The following is a 25,546-nucleotide window of genomic DNA, read 5'->3' on the forward strand; positions in this document are numbered from 1 at the left end:
TGATGATCTGAATTGACTTTCCACCAGAACACATTGGCCGTTGCCGTTTCCTCCTGCCCTGTCATTCAGTGATACTGCTTCTGTGGGCAGGGGATGTATAAATAAAGGGGCTTCGAGTGGATTCTTTGCTGAGCGCTAGTGTGCATTGCTTCCTTTGACCCAACACAGTTTTTGAACATGTAGTAGTCCATTTGAGACCCCTTGTACAGACCCTAATTGTGTTCCAGCTACAGATCAGCATGTATTTGTTGGTGACTGTTTAGGGATGTGAGAATTTGTAGAAGATTATTCAGTTTAAACTGTGAGAGTATTAGATAAAGGTAATTGGCACAAGTTATAATAATGCACCTTCAAATGATGCTGAACTCCATGCACAAGTAGCCGTCTACTCACTCCCCCCATAGAGCAGTTCCATTCTTGGTAGCCATAAGCAAGAGATTATCAGGACTGGGTAACCAGCTTTGAGCCATTTGACACTCCTGTTATATAATTAATGATGGCTGTGATTAACCATTCTTCTGCCATATGCCATTTTTGTGGGGGTGGGGGACTGTTTTTAGCAAACTGCATTTCACCTTGCTGTATTACGTGATAGACCCTTGTACCACATTCCTCAAACAACCAAAATTATAGGATGTACTTGCACAATCTATGCACAATAATATTGCATAGAGCCCTGCTTTTTAGCATTCCTTACAGATATGTAGTGCCCCCCATCACCCTTTGTACATGTAGTAGCAAAGAATAAAGAACCCTGCTGCAAACCCAAGGCAATGCTGGGGATCAACATCTCAGTAAGGTGCTGTAAAAAAAAAAAAAAAAGGTTCCGGGTGTAATTCTGTACACAAAAATTGCCAAAATGCTTTATTTTAATATTTAAATAAAAATTTCCAGGTGTAATTCTGTACACAAAAATTGCCAAAATGCTTTAATTTAATATTTAAATAAAAACTCTATTTTTGTTTCCAAAATTATATATAAAAAAGCTATATGTTGCTACATTTCCTAATTTTATTTAATAAAATAATTTTTTGGGTTTGTGCACTAGGCATACCTCTAGTAAGAATACTAAATCTGCCCATACACGTGGTATCAAATTCTGGCCAAATAACCCAAAATTCATTATGTGGGTGGCTCTGTCAACGCTATCCAGCTTGATATTTGAAATCAACGTTTTTGTCAAATGAACCAGACACCGAATTCTTGGCTGAATAGCACTTGCATCCAGTTAGATGAGGGCACTGCTTGGGTATTCTGATTGTGGTGAGTACTGGCTGGCAGAATATATTAGCCAGCCCTGCAGATTCTTCCATTCACCTGCTTAGTAGCATTGGATGAGGTAATAAAGTGAACCAATGTTCATCTAAAGCTGGTAGTATGGAGTGCAGTATAACCTCAAAAATGTTGAAGGAGCCAGGCAGAGAATTCTTGGCTGAATAGCGCTTGCATCCAGTCAGATGCAGGCAGTGTTTTGGTATTCTGATAGGCCTGACTGCTTGCTGTCAGAATACAATAGTCAGCCCTGCACATTCTTCCATCCACCTGTTTAGCATGGATGAGGTAATCGAGTGAACCATCTAAAGCTGGTATAATGGATTCAAATATAACCTAAAAAATGGAATGAATGTGCAACTGTGATGTCTAACCATTTACATTGCATACTATTCCTCTCGCTGAGGTTTATAATGTCTTGGGGTTTTGGATCACATACTATACTTAAAAAGTAAACCAGGATCAAAATTGGATCTTAAAAAGTTCAGGCGCTGTTTGGAGAACCAAAATATGGCAGTCTAGTAATAAATATTAGCTCTCTGCAGCTAGAGGGGAACCAAAACACCAGGGATGATGTTGTGGAGTTCTCCAGCGCTGGGGGTGATGGCTACAAAGCACTTGAGGCATACCTCGAAAAAGTCATAAATATATCTATGCTATGGTTTGTGATTAAAAGATTTAGTCCCGGTTCAAACTTATGCGATGCGGGGACCCTGCAAATCTACTGCGGGTTCCCGCATCGCATTCCCAGCGCAGGCAGTTCACACTGCCATATGCGATTCGCTGGGGGTGTCAATTCAAAGTGTGAACTGACATTCGGACATGAATCGGATCGCATAAGTGTGAACCACCATGCGATCCGATTTTGGTGCAGACACAAAAAAATGCCCTCTGCGTGTTTGTGCCGAATCCGATGCGAATTCAGCCATACTATCTGTATTTCTGAATTCGCATCGCACAGACATTGCATGTGATTTTCAGAGCCGTGCGCTCCGAATCACATGCGATGTCTGCCATCGCACTAATGTGAACCGAGCCTTATTGTGAAATGAAAATCAAGGGATTCCAAGAATGGGAAGGGTTTAAATATGGCTGAGAGACAATCCAATGTTAAACATCATGTTCGATTATGAACCTCAATCTCACCCAAACTTCAGCAGGCTGTCTCAGGTTTATCAGGGTCGGTGCTGGGCATGGCCAAAAGGTGTGTAGGTGACAGATGGAAGAGATGACAGATCACCAGTGGAACCTGTATGGGTCAGTGATGTAGAGAGGCCCCCAATGGACCGGGCAGAGGACTCCAAACCGCAGGATGGTGTAGTCGGGCGGCATGCCGGATGTGACGTCACCAACATGGAGTGATGTCGGACCAACTCACCACAGCAAGGCTTGGGATGGAACGCAGATGCGATAGTAGAGCAGATAGAAGGCTGTAGTCATGACAACACACTTCGGGCGTGGTCCTTTATCAAATCATGCATCTACGTTCCATCCCAAGCCTTGCTGTGGTAAGTCGGTCCGACATCGCTCCGTGTTGGTGATGCCACATCCGGAGCGCCACCCGACTACATTAGCTGCACCATGTGCCGGTTAGGTGTCCTCTGCCCAGTCCCTGGAGGGGCCTTTCTACATCACTGACCCTTACAGGTTTGACCAGTGGTCTGTCATCCCTTCCAGTGGGTGGATGCCCATGGGACATCTGGCGCCCACACACCTTTTGGCCTCCCCCCAGCACAAGCCCTGATATGCCTGAGTCAGCCTACCGTGGTTTGGGTGAGATCGAGATTCATAATCGAACATGATGTTTAACATTGTCTGTCAGCCATATTTTAACCCTTTCCATTCTTGGAATTCTTTGACTTTCATTTCACAATAAATCTTTTAATCACAAACTGTGGTATAGACCTATTTATGACTTTTTCGGGGTATGCCTCAAGTGGTTTGTAGCCATCGCCCCCCCCCCCGCGGTGGATTACGAGGAATCTTTTGTTTGAAGGATCAATAATGTCTTCCTTTGTACTGTGTATCAGATGAATTGCAATTAATGTATCTTATTTAAACTTTTAAATGGAATTTTCACGGTGTGAAAAAATACTACTGACTTTGACCACCACCGATTTTGCCTGCTTTTCTGCTTTCAGATTTAATACTGCTTTAAAATAGTTTGGACCCAACGCCAGGTCTCAAATGCAGCAAACATTTCTTATATTGCAGCTTACCAATTTTTAGATGTGATTACAGCATGGCCTTATTTTTTTTAATCTTTTTTTAAGGCTTGCTTCTGTTTTTCATCTGGTGGTCTGGCCAATCAATCTACTGTTTTTCAAAAGGACAAGCTCTCTTGCAGTTTCAGGGATGAGACAAACCATTTAACACTGCCAGGGGCGCTTACAATAATCTGCTTTTATTTGTGGAAAAGCTTTATCCCAAAAGGAAATACACTGCTTGCTGTAACTGCTTATAAGGTTTTAGCTAGACTTTGTCTTGAGCCCCATTCACGCGTACACAAATCCAAACAGCTGGAAAACACACGGTGCTCATTTGGGTTCCATTCATCAATTTTTTCGGAAAAACAGATGTGTAAAATCGCACCTGGCTCAAGGCCGAAATTTGATCCCTTAGATTCTTTGCTGCGCCAAATACACATATGGCAGTCCATTCAAGTGAATGGGCTACCCTATGCGCAACACTTGAGAATTGCCCACAACAGATTTGCAAGTGCACTACAATGCAAGATCCCACTACGCACAGTATATACAGGGTCTTAGTGTATTTAATCTGCTAGTACATCTAACACTCCCCCCTTCTCCTGTCCAAATGTGCTCTTTTATCTAGAGTGGGGCACTCTTAATACAGAAGGTGTGTTACTAGCCAGATCACCAGGGGAAAAAAAGCCTAAAGAAAAGGGATGCATCCACCTCATCTAATGATTGGTAAATTGCAATATATTACATTTATGCTTTTGGGTTTAATACTGCTTAAAATACAAATGTAAGGTGGTGAGCTGTATGTGTGGTGTTGGGAAGCCCTGCATAACAGAAGATAGGGTACAGTTTTTTTCTATCAATACTGTTAATTACTTTAGTTATCTTTTGTTCTGGGTTCAAATGCAAATGTTTGTGCATTGGGGGCATTAGTCAAATGAACAATACCTTTTTTCTCCTCCTCTAGGAAGTACAAACAAAGACTATATCTCTATGGTCCTATATTAATAGCCACATGGATGAATTTACCAATCCTTTTTATGTGAATTATGAGCACCATGTGCTGTATCCAGTTGCCAGTATGAGCCACTTGGAACTCTGGGTAAACTATTACATAAGATGGAACCCTCGCACCAGACCTCAGGTATGTAGAGCTTTATTTTGCTTTTCATCTCTTCTCTCCTGTTTGTTGTTTGGAATATAATTAGTCATTAGGGATGCTTGTGTTGCTCCACATGTTGGAGCAGACCAAAGCCTAGAAGCCAGTGTGCCTAAAATAATACAGCTGCTCTGTAACTTTTTAGAGCTCTTCACTGTCATTAGAAGGATGTTTTCTGGCCCTTTGTGTGATGATCCCACCGCTGTCACCAAATGTGATGATTGCTCAGCCTACACAGAAATTTTCCAGGTCATGGGGACAACAAGCACCAGCAGACTGAGAGTGATCATCAGTGCGGCGGGTCAACTAAGCAGTAAGCCTTGTAAACACATGGAAGCTGCCGTCATGTGCCTTAATAGTTTTAGGGTTTTAAAGCCCAACTCCAGGAATTTAAAAAAAATGTACCCTTGCAGTGTTGTCGCCCCCCCCCCCCTTCAAGGGTAAATATTCGATATGTCTATGGGTTCATTAATAGGATGCAAAATTGTACCTTATTCCTTGCTCCAGTAGGGTCTTTCCATCGCATTGACTGTTTCCTTGCGAACCACTCTGTAACCTGCGACTAAAATTCAGTCTCTCTCCAGCCTCTTCAGCATGCAATACAGGGTTAATGTCCCTGTACTGTATGTGATGATGCAGAGGCTCTGCCCACAGACTAGAGCTTCAGGCAGAGGAGGAGAGTTTTAGAGCTGGCCAGGTGTAAGGTAGGTAACGGTACAATAACCTCTAGACATAACCATATCCTTGGTAGTTTCAAAGGTAAATAAAAGCTCGCTGCTACTAAGGCTACTATCTTTTCTTGTTCCAGGAGAGGGTGTTGCCGACCTAGCCCCCACCCAATCAAAAGGTCTGAGCAGTGTGTTGTAGGTGATATGAAGAGCTTTATAATAGTTAGAAGACACAAATGTAATGTCAACTGTCCTGGGTACATCTATATTTCTATATGGACAGTTTCATACTCTGAAAACTACAATAATTAGCAGAATGACATTATGATTTGTTAAATATCAAATAAGCTATTGCTCTGATGAACGTGTGTATTGGCCTTCTGAACCTTGTTATACAGTATGCAGGTATGTTGGCATCTTTTTTTAATTCACAGAGATTTTTTTTTTTTTTCTGTTCAAACGGTTTTTATTAAGGCAGAAGGAATGTAGTACAAAACAATACCAATAGGTAACAGTGGTGCATAACAGATGAATACACGTCAAAATGACATCATGAACAGCAAGTAGTAGCATAACAATCGGGTTAAGGAATAGGAAAGGGGCAAGCTGGGCGCCCGGAATACAGGTACAAGGGATAAACACAGTGCACAGGGGCGGCTGGGGGTAGGGCAAAAAGGGAAGCCGTAGTGCAGCAAAAGTTTGTGGTCCAGCCACAATAGGGAAACAAAGTAGGTAGCGGCCAACTCGAGGCAACAGGGGGGGGGGGGGAAAGAAGGGAGTAAGAGGGGCAAGGAGGACGGGGGGGGAGAGGAAGGGCAAAACAGTGGGGGGGGGTTATGCGGGAGAGGAAGGGTGCCCGGAGGGAGTCCCGGGCCACTGATGTGGTTCAGATCGACAAAGCCATCAGGGAGTCGGTAACCACAGGTCAAGCTAGTACAAGAGATTCATCAAAGCCTATCGGAAGACAGTTGTCAATCCATGGTTTCCAGAGCTTTTCGTAAGGTATAAGTTTATCCAGCAGGATAGCTTCAGTTTTAGCATGGATCATAGCTTGAGTGACTCTATTTTTCATGGTCAGGAAACAAAGGGAGGAAGTTTTCCAGGCCTTCGCTATGGTCTGTTTGGCAGCTGTGGTGACATACAGGAAAAGTTTAAATTGGCGATGTGTGAGGTCAGGTGGCTTGCGGTTCAGGAGCGCAGAAGCAGGATCGGGGGTAAGGGGTGTGTGGAAGATTGTAGATAAAACCCGATACACTTCGGACCAAAAGGTACGGACCGTGGGGCATTCCCACCAAATGTGTGCATGGGTACCTAGAGACTCGCAACCACGAAAGCAACGAGGTGAGTATTGTGGCACATACTTGGAGACTCTGGCTGGAACCAAGTACCATCTGGTAAGGACTTTGTAATTTGTCTCCAAGGCTACAATATTTGGGGAAGCCGATTTAGTGGCTTGCCAAATTTGGATCCAGTCAGAGTCTTCCAAGGAGAGGTGTAGTTTCACAGAGATTTTTATTGGGTTATTCAAGGTTTGTTACAAAATATCCAAATCATGCATAAAAATGTGCAATGGTATTAAGAAAAAGAGAAATTAAAGTGATTTTAGCACTAAAACAAAATGCTCCTGTCCCTTTATGGCACGAGATATAGGACAGTGCTTTTGCCATGTCAATTGTCCCTTTCTATGTTGTACAATACCTGGTTGACTCTGCCTGTTTCTGTGTTCCCCTGCGTAAACTGACCACGCCTATCATGGCTACTGATCCCTGATAGGCGTGGTCATATAACGTCATCCTGCTCTCTCCTCAGTGTCTTTCCCCTCCCTCTCTCCTCAGCGTCTTCCCCCTCCCTCTCTCCTCAGCGTCTTCCCCCTCCCTCTCTCCTCAGCGTCTTCCCCCTCCCTCTCTCCTCAGCGTCTTCCCCCTCCCTCTCTCCTCAGCGTCTTCCCCCTCCCCCTCTCCTCAGCGTCTTCCCCCTCTCCTCAGCGTCTTCCCCCCTCGCTCTCTCCTCAGCTTCTTCCCCCCTCGCTCTCTCCTCAGCTTCTTCCCCCCTCCCTCTCTCCTCAGCTTCTTCCCCCCTCCCTCTCTCCTCAGCTTCTTCCCCCCTCCCTCTCTCCTCAGCTTCTTCCCCCCTCCCTCTCTCCTCAGCTTCTTCCCACTCCCTCTCTCCTCAGCTTCTTCCCCCTCCCTCTCTCCTCAGCTTCTTCCCCCTCCCTCTCTCCTCAGCTTCTTCCCCCTCCCTCTCTCCTCAGCTTCTTCCCCCTCCCTCTCTCCTCAGCTTCTTCCCCCTCTCTCCCTGTGATTTCCTTAGTCTGTGTGTGAATTGCGAAGCTGGTCTCCTCCCCACCCATTTCCTCCTGCCTTGATTGAGTATTATGCTACTGATCCTTCCCTTTGGTAAAGTGGTTGTAAAGTAACACCTGTTATATACTTTTTTTCCCCTCTTTGTTTCAGGAACATAGTAAAGGAGTTGTAAAATCAGAAGGTTTTTTTTTTTTTTTTTTTAATCTTAATGCTTTCTTTGCATTAAGATAAGCCTTCTGTGTGAAGCAGCCTCCTCAGCAACCCCTAATACTTACCTAAGCCCCATCTCTGTCCAGCGATGTCCACGAGTCTCTCGGCCATCCGGGACTCTCCCGCCTGATTTGGATGAGACACAGCCATGGTGCCATTGGCTACCGTGGCTGTCAATCAGAGTCAGTTAGCCAATCAGGAGAGAGAAGGGGCCAGGTCGAACCACAGCTCTGTGTCCCTATAAGGGGTCCACAATCTGGTGAGTGTATCCCCAGAAGGGGTCACGAGTGCGCTCACGGGGAACCTGTCATAGCACAAGTGATTTCTTCTGGGATCTTATTTACTACCACGATTATACTGCAGCACTTTGAACTGTATGGCACCTTGAAGATTTTATTAGTCACCTTGCACTAATCTATGAACTTTTCAGTGATTGAAGAAGCACGGACACTTTAAAAGTACTCCTCATGTTTTTTTGGGTGGTTTCTATATGTCTTTTTGTGATTTGCGTTATTTGCACTCTATATCTAAAGCACAGTGCACTTAGACGTTGTATATTAATTTGAATTTTATCACGGGGAGGATTCACTGTATTTATGGTATGAGCGGACACCTCATTTGCACTAGCACTTTAAGCAAATGTGTCACTTTTATATTTATTTGATTTTCATAGTTATTTGATTTTTCATCTGCACCAAGGTTTTATTTATATTAATAACATATTGCACTTCATGATTGAATGCTAATTTTAGTGAAATCAGAAGCTATATTTTGATTTAATCCAGGCTGCACCAACACTCGCACAATTGCACGTTTAGACATTATAGAACACCGCCTATAGGTGGCAATTCATTTTAAGGGGAGCAGCCGCAGGCATAAACATTATTAAACCTAATATCTTAATTATATTGAAAAGGCAGCACCATTACTTGCACTTCAGCACTTTTTCACATCTATGTTATTGCTAGCAATGCCCAAGTGGTCTATATTGCTTGAGTAAAGAGCTCTCACAGTCTGCATTGGCAACTGACATGTGGAAATTGCAAGTTTTGCATTTCATCCTACTGGACAACATCCATACCTTATTCTACCAGGGCCGCCTCATGAAAGATTCTCAAAAAACTATTTGTCTGTAGTGTGATTATATTCCTGGTTTTCAGAAATCAGACCTGGCTATTCATATACACCAGTGTGCTTGAAGCGCAGCAGTTTGGTCATTTATATTCATTATAAACTAGTATAAAATAGCAGGCCATTTCTCATCCAGGGTTTGGAACCACAGTTCTGAAGTTGTAAAGTATTTGTCTGTCTGTCATGACCCAACAGAGACCTGTATGATGGCTTTATCATTATAACGAAGTGGCACCTTCATTTCTTTTGTTCATTGACGGACACAGCTCCTGATTCTTCTTAACCATTGTGTTATACTGCCCCCTACAGGAGTAGGACACTAGGCAGGAAAACGATTGACTATGCCTATGGGCAGTCCCAGGGGGTATACACCCACTCACCGCTATAGGCACTCTCACCGCTATAGGTACAGTTTTTTTCTGCCTAGTCAGGAGTAAGGACCTAGTTCCTTGCTGGGATCTCTGGTCCTAGCAAGTTTTTAATTTTAAATGGAATTTTTTTTCCCATCTTTTTTTATTATTTTGTTCCTGTGTGATCTACAGTCAAGTGTCGGACTGGGCGACAAACTGGATAATCTAGGTCCTTAGGGTCCCCACAGACCGACCAACGAACGTGTCCAGACCGCAGCTCCGTGCTAGGCCGGCCACGACATAGCCCTACTGGATGGGGGCTGGCCTGCGAGTTAAATGTCTCGCGAGGGCGCATACGAGCTGGATTCGACCTAAGTCGCAGCGTTTCCTCCTGGCCAACAGCACCCACATTATGATGAGGTGGTGGTCTGTCCGGAGTGGTGCCCACCCTGTTCCTGGTATGGTAAGTAGCTGTCCCCCCTCTACTCCTGGAGGGTTTTGGGGTGAACGTCCCAGGGCCCCTCCCTGAAACGTTGGGATCCCCAGGTTCCCCTTAAATGCTCTTAAGGGGGCTGGTCTGAGTTGCTGCTAACCAGGTTTTCCTTGTGCGCAACAGGAGGTTGAGCAGGGTTCCCTGCCACCCTGAGGGTTGGTGACTGGGGCAGGGATGTTCTCTGGGCTCCCTGTAGCGGATGTTGGGCTGGCGAGCAGATAGATTAGCATCCGCGGATAGAGCCTTACGCGGCCGGATCCAGCCAAAAATGTAGACCGTGGCTTTGCGGCCTACTAGTCGGAAACTACGAGGATGGCTGAAGTCACTGCCTCCCGTTTGGGCATCTGCCCTCCCCTCCGCTGCCCCTAGGTGGTCGACTCCGTGGGGGCTCGCGTGCAAGCAGCTGGGCGCCCACAGAAATTTAGGCCGCGGCCTACTAAGCCATGCGGCTGAGTCAAGCACCTCCGTTGAAGGGCAGCCCCTGTGCATTTAGCTGAGGCCCCCACTCTTTCTTTGGGACTCTGTCAGGCTGGGATCCGTGCACTTGCGGCTGGGCCTCCACAAAAAATTTAGGCCGCGGCTTGCAGCCTGCAAGGCCATGTGGTTGGCTTGGCGCCTCCCTTGGAAGGGGTGGCGCAGTAGGGGGCGCTTCATTTTATAATGACAGCCTTGCCGCCATTATTGTGTGGGGCACCTGCCCCTATTAGCGCTGCGGGACAATCAGGGTACTCTGCCTGCGTGTCCGTGTCACGGCGGGAAGCCCATTTTAAGGGGGCTGTTTCCTATTATGCCCTCTATGGAGGATTCAGAGGGTGACGCCCTTGTTTTTTTTGCGGGGTCCAGTAAGTGGTCCATTCGTTGGCCCTTGGTTGGCGTCCCCTTTGTGGGATTGCAGTTGGTGACCTCCCCTGTTTTCCGGGTGATCTTAGTATAAAGCGAACCCTACTGGGTCTGTGTCCACACACCCTGAGTGCTCAGATAGTGAGGATGATACCTCTGCTCCTCCAGCCACACATGAAAAGGCGGTGGTGGATGCACTGTTTGTGTCAGTGCGTGACACTTTAAAAAAGGAGGTTGCGGTTGATGCGGCATCGGAGGCGCCGGTCCCTTTTGCCACCCACAGGCCCTCCAAAGCGGCGAGGGTGTTCCCTTTTCCACTTACTTTGAGAACATTGTCACGAAACAGTGAGGTTGTCCAAAACGCAGTGGTTCCTAGGTGCTTTTTGCTTGCGGTGTCCTTATGAGGATTAACTGCATTTTGGTGGATGGTCCCACCTGTAGTGTACTCGTCGGTTTCCAGGTTAAACAAAGTTACCTTCTATCCGGTTGAAGAGTCCCCGGCCTTTAAATATCTAGGTGGTAGCAGGGCGGAGGCTTTGGCCCGCCATATGTTCGCTGTGGCTGGTTTGGCACTTAGGCCAGTATTTACTATTGCCTTGGGGTCGCAAACTCTGACCGAGTGGGCTGAACTTTTACACCGGGACCTGGAGGGTAAACCGCTTCCCCCCCCCCCCGTCTTTGCGAAGCTGGCGGATCATTTGGTTCAGGGGCTACAGTTTATCTGTGATGCCTCTTGGATGTGGCTCCTTTGATTTCTAGGCTGTCTGTATCAGCAGGGGTCCTTCGGCGTACTATCTGGCTTAAATACTGGTCTGCAGACCAGACTTATAAGAAAGCCTTACCTTACACTCCACCCCCCCTCCCCCGCCTGTTTGTTGCTTCCATGGATGACATTAAGGGTCTCACAGGAGTGAAGAGTACTCTTCTTCCGCAGGCTACCAAGGGCATGGAGCCCCGTTGTAGAAGTGGGCCATTCTTCTTGGCTCAGAAGAGTTTTTCGTCCCTCAGGGTCTCAAGGAAAGGGATCAAAAGTCAGGGGCTCCACTGGAAGTTCCAAGAGGGCCTGGTCTGGCAAGCCACAAGCAGGCTCTTCCAGACATGCAGACAAGGCTGGCTCTGCATGAAGGGGCGCTCAGTTATTTGGTCAGGCTACGAGATCGAGTTTGGTCTTAATCTCCGGAAAGGTTCTTCCCTTCCATCCTGCACTTGTCCCCAGATCACTTAGGGTCTCTTTGGGGTAGTACAAGACTTGTTCCTTCAAAGGGTTATTGTTCCGATTTCAGAACTTTTTCAGGGATTTTTACTTAAACCTCTTTACAGTTCCCAGGAAGGAAGGCAAGCCAGGTCCAATTCTGGACCTCGGGGCGCTAAATTGCTGGGGCGATTACAGAAGTTCCGCATGGAGTCCAATCACACGGTAGTGGAGTTCCTACGTCAGGAGGATTTCTTCTCGCTTCTATCGACATCAAGGACGGCTACCTGCACATCCCTTGTGGACATCATGGATGCCTACCTGCACATTCTATTATATGCCAGTCTAATATGTGCCGATCCTCCGTTTTGCCATGGGCGAGGAGCATTATTGGTTTTTGATATTGCCCTTTGGTCTCGCCTCCGCTCCTTGGGTCTTCACAAAAGTGTTGGCCCCGGTGCTGGTGTTGAGTAGAGGGGATCGCAGTACTGGGGTACCTGGACGATCTTCTGTGAGTGGATTCTCCGACTGCTCTGATGGACAACTGGAGATTGCTCTGCGAACTCTGAGGGAGTTTGATTGGATTCTGGACCTTCAGGAGTCTGCTTTGGTTCTGTCTATAAAAACTAGACTATATGGGTCTGACTGGAGTTGGCCCCAGCCAGAGTGTTTCTTTCTCTGGAAAAACTCCAGACATTGCAGGAGGTTATTCAGCTTCTGTTGATCACAGCAGACGATCATCCCTCGGGCTTGCATGCGAGTGCTGGGCCTGATGATCTCTGTTTAAGAGATTCTGGTGAAATGGGACAAGGTGGCCTTTTTTTGTTGGCTATCACATCTGTGCGCAGGGTGTCGAAACTGGCGGTATTATCCTGTCTTTCACCTTATATTGTGATTCACAAGGATAAGGTGGTGCTTCACCCCTGTCCGTCATTCCTTCCTAAGGTGGTCTCTGACTGTCATTGTGTTGCCTTCCCTCTGTCCCAGGCTAAACCTCGGAAGGAAATTACCTTTCATACCTTGGATGTGGTCCGGGCAATTAGGGAGTACCTGGCAGCTAGGAAGTCTTTTAGGAAGTCAGACTTTTTATTTGTGCTCACGGATGGACCTCACAAAGGGTTGTCTGCTTCTTCTGCGACCATTTCCAGATGGATCAGACAATCGGTGGTTCAGGCTTATTGCATCAGGGGTCAGGTTCCTCCTTTCCCTGTCGAGGAACACTCTACTAGGGCGCTTAGTGTCTTCTGGACTTTCCTGGGCAAGCTTCAGTGATGCAGGTTTGCAAGGCGGCCCCCTGGTTGTTGGTGCACACTTTTACAAAATTTTTATAAAGTGGCTTTGTTGGCAGTTGCAGATGCTTCTTTTTGCTCTCTGCTGTTTAGAGGACCTGGTCCTCCTTGAGGGTGTATAATTTTTTTCAGGTAAGCTCCAGTTTTATGGTTCAGCTCCATGTTACCTGGTTGGCTATGGTTAGCCTTGGGAATTTTTTTCTGCTTTTTTTTTCCCATCCCTCATGTTTAACACTGGACAGTCCCAATGGTTAGGAAAAATCAGGAGCCGTGTCCGTCAATGAACAAAAGAGAAAATCGGATTTTTGACTTACCGTAAAATCAATTTTTCTGATGTTCATTGATGGACACAGCACCCACCCCTCTGTGGAGTTAGCTTTCTTCTGACACGGCTTGTAACAAAACTGAGTGCCTATAGCTGAGAGTGGGTGTATACCCCCTGGGACTACCCATAGGCATAGTCTAGCCTTTTCCTGCCTATTGTCCTACTCCTGTAGGGGGCAGTATAACCGAATGGTTAAGAAGAATCAGGAGCTTTGTCCGTCAATGAACATCAGAGAAATGGATTTTACAGTAAGTCAAAAATCCCTTTTTATATGTCACACTGTCTTGACATGGAGATCTGCAGATTACTGGTGGGAAATGTTAATTGTCACCATTATAAATCATTGTAGCCCTGCTTTTCTAATGACTAAAATAGTACCTTTCACTGTAAGTGCATTTAATTGGCAAGGCTTATTTTTTTAACCCAGTTAAATAGTGTTCTTATTATGGAGAGAAGCAAAAAAATCTAGCTGAACCACGGAAATAAAAAAAGGAATAATTTTGAGTCTTGAAGGAAATGTGTTTTAGCAGATAAATGAGAATAAATGGCAGCGTGATGTGGCTGAAATCACACAGCGGCATTAAAGCACATTGGCTTTCCTATCGAGACTCCCTGTTGCAAGTGAAGATAAAAAAAAAAACAGACTCATTCAGCAAGAACAAATAGATTCATCACTTAACAGTTTTCAAGGTAATGCGCGTCCTTGAGTGAATAATGCTCAGTGCATTATACAGCCAGACACACGCTTTGTAAATAAGAGTAGCCTTTGTGTAAGGAACCTTGTAAAACATCGCTCCTGCCCCCAGTCTGCAGATTCAACGCAGGAATCTGTTTTATCGCTGTTCACATACATACCTCCTTTTTAAGACTGATTGGTGTTTGTGTGAAGGCATTTTCTGCTAGGTGTCTGATAAACTTCTGAAAAATCCTGCTTCCCTTCATTTTACCACATATAGATTATAACCATGCACAGAGAGATTACAATGTGATTTAACCACAGGGAACAAAAGAAAACACAGATTCTTCCCATAAACTCATATGTTTTATTCAGATACCCATCTCATGATAAAAAATGGCTTTTAATTCTCTGATTGTATTATCTTCGTCTCCTCTTATTCTAGTGTTGTATGAACAGGGTATAAATGGTTTTTGGACTTCCCTGCATGCACTGCTTCTCTCTTGAGGCTGCTGGGAATTGCAGTGTGTATGACCTGCAGTGACAGTCAGATTAGTATACCTTCCCCGGAGCCATTGTTGTATACTCATGGCAACCTACAAAAGAAAAGGGTAGGGGAAGGCACACCATAGTGTGTGTGTGTGTGTGTGTGTGTGTGTGTGTGTGTGTGTGTGTGTGTGTGTGTATTAATGGAATGCATCTCCAAGAGCCATTGTAAGGCAACCATAGTCTTCCTGTTTCTATGACACCCTATGTTCCCAATCACCACATCACTGACCTGGCTGTCAAGGACACATCTTGAGATGCTCAACAACAAGGGTGTCGAACTCCATTTCATTTGGGGGTCACATCCACATTATGGTTGCCCTCTAAAAGCCGGTTGTATTTTTAAGACTATATAAATTTATCCAGGGCTTTTTCTCTTTGAGAATAGGTGCAGGAACTTAACCACAACTCCCTTTCCCACCCAACCCCCACCAAACAGCATCAAACTATGATTGTGGCCAAGGGGCAATAAATACCAGGAGTGTGTTATGTGTGGAGTTCAGGCATGTGCTATGTACCGAGTGTGGAGTTGCGGGGTGCGCTATATACTGTGAGCAGTTTTAGGGGTGCCCTATGCACAGAGTTCAGCGGTGTGCTATGTACAGAGTGCAAGCTTTAAGGGTGTGCTATGCACAGTGTGAAGGGTTCAGCTCTTTCACAGGCTGTCCACATCTTACTTCCTGCAGCCCTTATCTCTCCAACCCCCCTGGAAAAAGAGGACAAGGACCACATGAAATGACTGTGGGCCTTGTGTTTGACACATCTGCTCTACGATATGTTACTAGCTAATGTGTGTAAATTTGTGAAATGTCCACACATCACCTTTAGGACTAGTAGCAGTCTGTACTCCTATTAATGTCTACATTGTAGAGAAATCTCTATCCAAAGAAACAACCTGCCCATACCATGGCATTATAACGATTACAGAGAATCTTAGTTCACACCCTCCAACCAGTGGTAAGAAAAGTCAGGCTATATACTGATCATGTAAATCACGAAAGACTATTATAGGGTTTTTTTTTTTTAATCCGTTGCAGCATGCTGAGCAAGGTTTTTTCTAGTTATGCATAGAGCAGAAGTCTTATTTTTTTTCTCTAGAACATAGATGTGGAGCCCTGGAATTTGTATTGCAGTGGGTGCTTCATTTGCAATGCAAAACAATATAGAGGGATTTATTATTTTTAGCCTTGTCGTACGCTAGAATTTTTATTGTTCAACCCACCAGGATCTTTTGCTTTTCCCTTATCTGTTCTAAACCGGAATTTTAAGTGTCAAAGCTATTGTAGTCTGGTAGCTGGCATCCACAGCTGTCAGAATACCTGAACAGTGGTTGCATGTAATTGGATGTAGGTGCTGTTCAGCTACAATTTTCCACCTGGCTCCTTCAGTTCTTAGATGGGTAGGGTGCTGGTGGTCACTGACGCCGCCAATCTCCACGGGTTCATCCGTAGCCAGCTGAAATACACTCCATGTAATGCCATCTGCCATCTTCCCGAGTGATAGCTCAGATTTAGACTTGAACTTTGGGAAGGTACATGCAGGAATATTGTCACATGAAAATCTAATCTAATACATTTACAGAGTTCAGAGGGTCCCTCTTCAGAATTTGGTAAAAGAGATTGAAGCCTATTCTGGTCTATTAAGATTGGAGTGATCCTCTTCAGATGTCTTTTTACCATCTGTAGCCCATTTTTCACTCGTTTTTATTTCTTTTTTGTGTATCCATTAAGGAAATCCATCCTGTTTGTCTCTGTGATCATGGTCACTAGCACAGAAAGAGAAATTCAAAATGTAACAATTATTAAAACCGGTATAGAGAAACATTCTCCCAAAGATATATATTCTGGTGATATTTGCTTTCATTTATATGGAATGTCCTCTCAATAGCTCTTTTCTCTAAAGGAAGTAAGAGTATCCTCTTTACAGATCAAACAGCATTTAAAACCCAAAAGAGGTTCTAGCCCTTCCTCTTTTTTCTGCTAACATTTTCCGTTGACGTTTTTCATGCAAGCTCCAAAGCAAAGTCCATCTTTTGCAAAAAAATAAATGCATCCCTGTTTACAGGAGCAAAAATGTACATTTATTATTTTTTGCATAGGAGCTTTGAAAGTGTTGCAACCATGATCAGTGATTGGTGGGTGTAATGCACAGACTCCTTTCTGAAGTTGGTCAGTACCTTTGGCCCATGTCTTCCAATGATTACTACGCGTGCCCTTGCCATAGTGGCAGATGGGATTTGTATTTTTTTTTTAACAGGACTTGTAGTTTAATTATTCACAAATCACCCATGCACATCTGTGCAAAATTCACAAAATGGCAGGAACTGCTACAGGGAAGAACCCTAAATTTAAGTGTAACATGGTAGGAAAGATGGAGTTCACCTTTAAGGGCTTAGGTGAAGTTAAAACTAATGTCCATCAGCTGTCACAGTTTGCGATTGAACAGGCTCTCGATCTTGTGAGAGCCAATCGCAGTGATCATGTGATTGAGAAGCTGCTTCTGCCGCTCTTGTTACCACGTAAATAAAGGGCCTGTCTAATGGTTCTACTCGAAGGGTTACATAGTTAGCGAGGTCGAAAAAAGACATCAGTCCATCCAGTTCAACCTATGATGTGTGTGTTTTACTGTTAACCATACATTGTATACCCCTGTATGTTGTGGTCTATAGTTGCATAGTTGGTGAGGTTGAAAAAAGACATCAGTCCATCTGGTAAGCGGGTATTTACAAATGTTCAGGTCTTACTGGTATGAACAGATTACACCTGTGATTTTATGTTTGTCCATACTACTGCTAGAAGTATTTTGATCAGCATAATATTAAAGAGGAACGTTATCCTACTTAGGTAAAACAAACTATGATCTCCCTAATAGCTGTCCTCGATGATAAAAAAAAGTCTACCAATTCCAGGGTTCCTGGTTTTCACATGCTTCCGTGCCATGGGACCCCACTTGCATATACAGGTATACTGCAGGTCTCTGCTAGATATTTGGGACTTGGCAGAGACCTGCAGTGTGTCTGCGGATGCATAGGGATACCACCAATGTTCAGATGCACTGCAGGTCTCTGCCAAGTCCCAAATACCTGGAAGAGACCTGCGGCATGTCTGCAGGTCCTCAGAATTGAAATCCTGCAGTACTGCGTTTTACTACAACACCGTTCCTGTGTGTCCTTCCTTTCTCAGTTCCTGAGTGTTTCCTTATCTAAACCCTCCATTCAATACTTGTTTAGATAAGGAATCAGAAAGTGACAGGCAGCACAGATGAAAGGTATTTACTACAAAAAGTGTAAGAGGAAGGGTGGAGGAGTCTTAAGAGAGAAGGAATAATTGAATGAGGAAAAAGCCATATGGGGGTAGACTTTTTTTTTTACTTTACTTTTCTTTTTACATCTTGTTTTCGGCATTGAAATCCCCCATTGGCAAGTTTTCAGAACTGAAAACACATACATTGATTTGGAGTGGTTGGAGATGGTGTGTAGTTTATAACTATGTTTACACTTTTATTGCAGTCATTCCTTTACAGGTATATTAGGAAAGTTTCCACAAATTACCCTTTTTCTCCTTCTCTTGTGGTTGTCTTCAAGCTGTTCTAGATCGTCAAGAGTCGTGCCAGTTTAAATCTTCTTCTGCTGTTGAGAGACCTCTGCAGACGCAGGGCTTTTTAAACACCATATACTTTGTTAATGCATGCTTTTTAACCTCGGTGTCAGGCACTACTCGGATTATATTGCTAGAGCGGCTTTAGACCATCCCAACTGTATTTTCCAGATTACCCTTAAAATATAATAATCACATTTTATCTAGCAAGGTACAAGGTAAATATTGGCTTTGGTGACACCCACAAAAATTCTAGATCTCATACACTTTGCGTATTATTATGTTTTATAGATGCCAATTCATCAGAACCTTAAAGACCTCCTGGCCATAAGGGCAGAGCTTCAGAAGAGGGTGGAAGAACTCCAGCGTGAAGCAACAACCAGATCAGTTTCTTCATCATCAGACCGGGGATCGTCACCCTCACATTCCGCCACGCCAGTACACACGGCTGTCTGACGCGAAGTATGAACCTGGTGACACAGTGTGAGGATGCATCTTGGCATGCTGCCACCAGTGCTCTCACAATCTGAGCTGTATGAGGAATTCTCTTCTGACATTTCAGGCGCAGAGGAATCCAAGCAGTCTGTCAGGGCTTTTCCTTTCTGCCGGAAACTGCAACATCTTACATCAGCTGAGACATTTTAGGAATGAGAATTTTCATCTTTTTGAATCTTGCATGCTGAGAATCATTCCACGACCCCTCTCTATACACACACTGTGTAAATAGTGTACTTGTTCAATGTTGTTTACAAGCCTTAGGCCTATACCGCACATGCTACCTTCTATCCCACTACTGTTGTACATTTCCCCTTATAATTCATCATGAGTCATGACCTTTGAAACCCATGTAAGTGAATGTGACCTGCTACACGACTTTCTGGGATCCGAAGTTATTCGGATTTAATTGCGTGTGCTAGCAATGTGAGTAATGAGTCATTCTGATGTTTGTTTGTAGAAGAGACTCCGATCAGTTGTAGGAAAGTAGGTGGTTTTCGGTCATGTGGTAACCTGATTGAAAGTTGTTTTTGTACTGTAGGCCTTACACTCCAATGCCTCCTAGTAGTAGTAGTATCATTCAGTGTGGTTTACTTCCCGGTCACATGCGTTCCTTTATTATATATTTTTCCTCCATACCGAATTGCTGTTCACAGTAGTGCAATTTTCAAGTGCTGCTGAACAGATATTATGTATAAATATGGCAAGTTTCCTACTTTCTCTATGAAAGCATAAGAAGAGATGGTGAGGATATAAACTGTTACATGAACTGACAAATTCAATATTTTACTTATTTAAAAAAAAAAAAAATCAGCGTTATACACCAAAAGCCATGTAAAGCTTATCGAACAATGAATGAAAGAGGCTTAACCTTGTGTAAGTTATCTTGTTGCACCTATCTATGTATTCGTATAGTGTTTTTACCTCAAACAAATCTTTTTATCCTGAACTGTGTTTGAGCAAATTATTCTAGGTATATTACTGTAATATTACATTATGACCAAAATTGCTAGTGATTAATGAGTACCTGATGAACCATTGATGCTTATGGGATGAGCAACAGTTTAGCAGAATCTGTATTCCTATTCCAGTTCAAGTATACCTGAAAATAAGCAATGGATGGCAGCCCCTACTGCAAGACTTACTGTATACAGGGCTGGTTAGTGAGGTAAGGTGCTTTAACTTGCAGCTACTACACAGTCTCAAAATTTATCTTTTATGGGTTCAAGACATACTGTTTTGTTTCTTATAGTAAATTCATCTTAACGGGTTTGGGTTTTAACACACAAAGCACACATAAAATAGAGATTTGTAAGTAGTTAAAGAGCTAAACCACCCATTTGTTTTATCTTTTGGTGACTCTACTGGTGAGGTATGCGCACATATGGTTACACACCTGCTCTCGCCATCACAAGGGTCTCCCAGGCTCCCAATTTTTTTTTTTTTAATTCTATTTATTGAGACTACAGCAGGATAAACTAGGACAGACACAGATGGGTAGAGGGACACAAATCCCCAGGGGAAGAGAGCTGGGAACCTTTGCAGCCAGGTTTCTTAGGGGTATCCAATGTTAACAAAGCAAAGGCTGACTCAGCCTTCAGAATTCAAGCATTTAAGGCTTTATGAACAATATAGCACCTAAACTTTGAGTTTAGAAGCTTCTGGCCTTTTTTTTTGCCAAAGCTCCTAAATTCGACTCCATAAAAGCCTATGTGACCATGCAAACACAGGCTTTTGCAAAAAGAGTTTTTTGGTGCAAGGCACCAGTTCCCTGCGCTCAGAGAGGTGTAGTTTCTAGTCCTCCTTGTTAGGGTCTTTCCACTATTTCTAGAGCTCTGGACTCGACAACCCAGGATAAATGCTGCAACCTTGCTGCCCTTTATACGACCAGGGAAGTCTGGAAATACTGCAAACAACAAACAAACACAGGGGCACATGGGCCTAGTGCATTATCCTTTGATTCTTTTATTTAAAAGAAAACAGATTAAAAATACTCACAAACGAGTTCTTGGTTAAAAGCATATCACATAAGGAGCGCAGTCCTCAGTTGTGTGATCCGAGGGTAAGTTGTCCCTTGAATTCGTAATGGCTAACGCGTTTCGAGGCTTAGCCTATCCTCAGAGCCTAGAGAGGCATGTCTAAGCCCTTGCTTAAATACTATACAATGACATTTGAAACAAAGACACATATTGGGGTCATACCCTCCTCCTGTGGGGCATGTGTAAAAGACGCCCGCCCACCTCATAATGGGCCATGTAGAAATCATGTGCATTGTGATCATCTAGAGACATTTTTGGGTCAAAGCAATACACAATGTATATATTAAAAAATGTATATATTAAAAACAACAATGATAATAATACAAAATAATAGTGGTAATAAAACCATAGAGTGATTTTTAAGAAGTTCAATGAGAAAGTGGAGAAGGATGCAGAGGGTTTCCTTCCGAGATGTATATGGATACAGTCATACATTATGTAAACCCGAAAGGTTTATGATCTTAGATTTTAGATGCAGACCAATATAGTCGTGAAAAAGGTGTATGGACATGGAGGTTCATACTCTAAGATTCTTTGATGTAAACAGGGGGGGGGGACAAGAGGGGGGGGGCCCGCTTGAGGATGGATCATCCAGTTGTCTGTCTACTGCGGGTTGCTGCAGGGTGGAACGCACGCTATCCACCTCGGAAGCATGTGTGCGTTCCACCCCTGTCTCATTGTGTCCTATCGCTGTGTGTTTCTCGTCACCGGGCCCGCCCATGTAGGCGGAGCCGGTGCTTGCTGACTGTCAGTGTGTGGAGAAACACACAGAGACCTGGAACGCATCTCCTGCGTTCCAGCGGTACTTCCGGCCATAGGAGCGTTCCGATCTGCCCGCCCTGGAGGGGCGTGGCCACGGACCAGAGCAATTACAGGAATAGAGCCTGTCCACTGCTCACGAACTTGCTCCCAAAGCGAGAACCAGCCAACATGTTGTCTAGTGGGGACTCCACACACCACTACCCATGTCTCCCATGCTGATGCCTGCAAGCTGGTGTGAGGCCAGAGAGATCCTGGGTGCATCACATATAACAAAACAAAATTAGTGTTACCTAAATGTATCAGGATAAGAGGCAACAGCAAAAAATGCAATAGACCATAACATATAGAGCTATGATGCAATCGCCAAGCACCCCACAGCCACGCTTCTCCCTGGCGGGCAGATCGGAAGTACCGCTGGAACGCAGGAGATGCGTTCCAGGTCTCTGTGTGTTTCTCCACACACTGACAGCAAGCACCGGCCCCGCCTACATGGGCGGGCCCGGTGACGAGAAACACACAGCGATAGGCCACAATGAGACAGGGGTGGAATGCACACATGCTTCCGAGGTGGATAGCGTGCGTTCCACCCTGCAGCAACCCGCAGTAGACAGACATCTGGATGATCCATCCTCAAGCGGGCCCCCCCCCCCCTCGTCTCTCCCCCCCCCCTCGCGACCTGCAACCCGCCCGGGACCTAGGAAAGGTACTGGACCTTTTTATATATATATATATATACACATACTGGGAGGAGGTCTCCCCACCCTTTCCACATCTAGAGATTAGCCTCTATAGGTGGGGACCAGAAGACGCATCAATGTATGTGTAGCACACACACACACACATCGCCTGATCTAGATCTTCTATGGCCAGTATGTTACATACACTGGTGTTTGCACACTATGCCCATTGTCCTTTCCTAGCAACAAGTATGGTGTGCACTGGTGAAATTATTTGGCTGACTGCCTTTTTGGCTACAGCCTTTTGGCCAGGCAACTCTGATGCATTGATTAGATAACCCCCCCCCCTTTTTATCCTGGAGGATATACACCCCCCCCCTTCTTTTCCCCATTCTCTCCCCCCTTCTTTTCCCCATTCTCTCCCCCCTTCCTTGACTGCACGCACCTGTTTGCATCTAGAAAGTAAGATCCTAAATCCCTGTGGCTGCATATGTCTCTGATTGCATGTGTTTACATCAAAGAATCTTAGAGTATGAACCTCCATGTCCATACACCTTTTTCACGACTATATTTGTCTGCATCTAAAATCTAAGATCATAAACCTTTCGGGTTTACATAATGTATGACTGTATCCATATACATCTCGGAAGGAAACCCTCTGCATCCTTCTCCACTTTCTCATTGAACTTCTTAAAAATCACTCTATGGTTTTATTACCACTATTATTTTGTATTATTATCATTGTTGTTTTTAATATATACATTGTGTATTGCTTTGACCCAAAAATGTCTCTAGATGATCACAATGCACATGATTTCTACATGGCCCATTATGAGGTAGGCGGGCGTCTTTTACACACGCCCCACAGGAGGAGGGTTTGACCCCAATATGTGTCTTTGTTTCAAATGTCATTGTATAGTATTTAAGCAAGGGCTTAGACATGCCTCTCTAGGCTCTGAGGATAGGCTAAGCCTTGAAACGCGTTAGCCATTACGAATTCAAGGGACAACTTACCCTCGGATCACACAACTAAGCACTGCACTCCTTATGTGATATGCTTTTAACCAAGAACTCGTTTGTGAGTATTTTTTAATCTGTTTTCTTTTAAATAAACCAATCAAAGGATAATGCACTAGGCCCATGTGCCCCTGTGTTTGTTTGTTGTATACACACAGGCTTTTACCAGAGTTTAGGAGCTGCTGCGGTTAGGGAAGCTTCAACCTCCCTCTCCTAAACTTGAAAGAATCGCGTTCAGGATTTTTGACCATCGCTTAATTTTGCCACGATTTACATTTTCCCAACTCCCAGCGGTCAAAGTAGGCTATGTGTACATGAAGCCTAAAATATCACTTTTGCTTTACAAAGATTTTTATTGAGTTTTGCAATATAAAAAAACAAGATATATAAAAGTAATATCCAGAGGGGTAAAATAAAATGAGAGGTATAGATAGGATTACAGCATTTAACATGAAGACATGAGACTAAGCCCAAACTGCTTGGTTGGAGAAGACCAAATAACTGCATTCGGTCTTCTCCAACTGAGGGCAAGGTTAAAAAGTATGCAAATTCAAAACCGTGGAAGCACAAAACACGGATCAGTAGGAAAAATTGTTGCCTATGTGGTTGTACACTCTGGGAGAGGGGAAAAAGAAAAAGAGGGGGGGGAGTAGGGAGAGGAAAAGTAAACCGCACCAACTCCTAGCACAAGAGGGGTCAGAAACTAGAAGAGAAAACGAGAGGGGTGAGCAACAAAAAGGTGTCTGAAGGAGGGTGGGGAAGAAGAGGACCAGGAGGAGAGCGAGAAAGGGAAGCTTGCCTGGGCAAAGAGGAAGGGAGAAAAAAAAAGTATCCTTTGCGGTTCAATCTATCGTGTTGCCCCAGATCAGGTCTCAATAGTCATATTGACAGCAAGGAGTGATCTAGACTCGTGGTTGTAATTTATCAAAGGGTCCCAAAACTTCAGGAACCTCAAGTAGGTATCCATGACGATGGATGTGAGCTTCTCATGCACCATAATGCCCGTGAGGTGCTGTTGCACCTCAGAAAAATTAGCAAACATCTGGAGCCAGGCCTTAGCTATGGTCTGCTGTGCTACCAGGGAGACTAAAATATTACTTTTGTTTGGACTGAAACTTAAAATATGAATTGCTTGAAAATTGGCTATCCACAATTTGAGGGTACTGATAATAAATGTACCGATTTCAAGAAGTACGAGATCGGATGATTCACACATGGAGGCACTCAATAAACATTTATTTTCCCAAAGAACATACTTTAATACAGTTGCGAAACACTGACCTGCAGCCTCCACGTAGGATTCATCTTGTAACAATCTGGAATGAAAAATTGATTGCTATATATTTTAGGTTTAAGAACTTTGCAGATAATTGTTTTATCTATTATGTTATTAAATAAGTCTGACAGTGTAGAGTCCCACTGGGCGAACTGTTATGTTTTATACAGATTGAACATAATGAATTTTTCATGTACAGGATTCTTCTTATCCATTTGCACACCCCTCCCTTTTTGTCACCAGGCAAATACTCTGATCACAGATAAGTGGCTGGCAAGAGACACCATTGTTCCCAAATAATGGCTGCTTCTAATTGTTGTTTCTAGAAACACTGCTGTCTTATGCTGACTATATATTTTACAATTTTCTTCACTTTCCTTTAGATTTACCTTCAACTATGTATTGCAAGGACCTGCCTGATTGCATACAAATTGAAAGTGTTTAGCCTTGTATTATATGGTTTTGGTAAATCTAAAAGGAAAATTGTATAATGTATGGCCAGCATTAAAAGGTAAACGCCAGTTTACACAATACAATGTTACTAAACTTTTGTTTTTTGATAGTAGTTTAGATTATTTAGTATAACCTTTAAACAAATTTGCTTCCCTTTTTAAAAAGTGTGTTATTTTATACAGAGAATATTTTTTTCATCTGTTTTCATCCTTGCTTATGAGTCCATCATAATGTCTCTGTCCTACCTCACCAATACAACATTACTAAGGCAGGTCATACATTATGCAATTTTCTTTCCTTCTACTTCAGGTTGAAGGAAAGAAATTTGCCCAATTCCCCTATCAACATAGTCCGTGTTGATGGAGGAATCCCTCTTACAGTGCTATTTATTGTGTTCTGCTGACAGGGAGTCGGCAGAATGTAATAACCATTGCAGGCAGCTTTAGCTGGTAGCAGTGATCGGGTGAAAAAAAAAAATGACAGGCTCGTACCAAAGTCAATTGATCAACTTCACTATAACTAACCTGCCCAGAGTTGGAGCAAAATTTGGCCAGTTGCTGCCAAACTACCTGA

General features: G+C 44.0%; 1 protein-coding gene across 7 annotated transcripts in view; it reads left to right on the top strand.

Moving 5' to 3' along the window:
* The window catches only part of MTMR1 (myotubularin related protein 1), a 210,753-nt gene extending 191,708 nt beyond the window's left edge, over positions 1-19,045 (top strand). For all 7 annotated transcript variants that reach the window (XM_082263732.1, XM_082263733.1, XM_082263736.1 and 4 more), the window contains 2 exons: positions 4,444-4,620; positions 18,546-19,045. In XM_082263732.1, coding sequence (XP_082119858.1) covers positions 4,444-4,620; positions 18,546-18,710 — 342 coding nt within the window. In that variant the 3' untranslated portion in view covers positions 18,711-19,045. The remainder of the gene's footprint in view (positions 1-4,443; positions 4,621-18,545) is intronic.
* Positions 19,046-25,546: the final 6,501 nt, after the last annotated feature.

Source organism: Pelophylax lessonae (assembly GCF_965119305.1).
Source record: "Pelophylax lessonae genome assembly, chromosome: 7".
NCBI classification, from domain to species: Eukaryota; Metazoa; Chordata; class Amphibia; order Anura; family Ranidae; genus Pelophylax; species Pelophylax lessonae.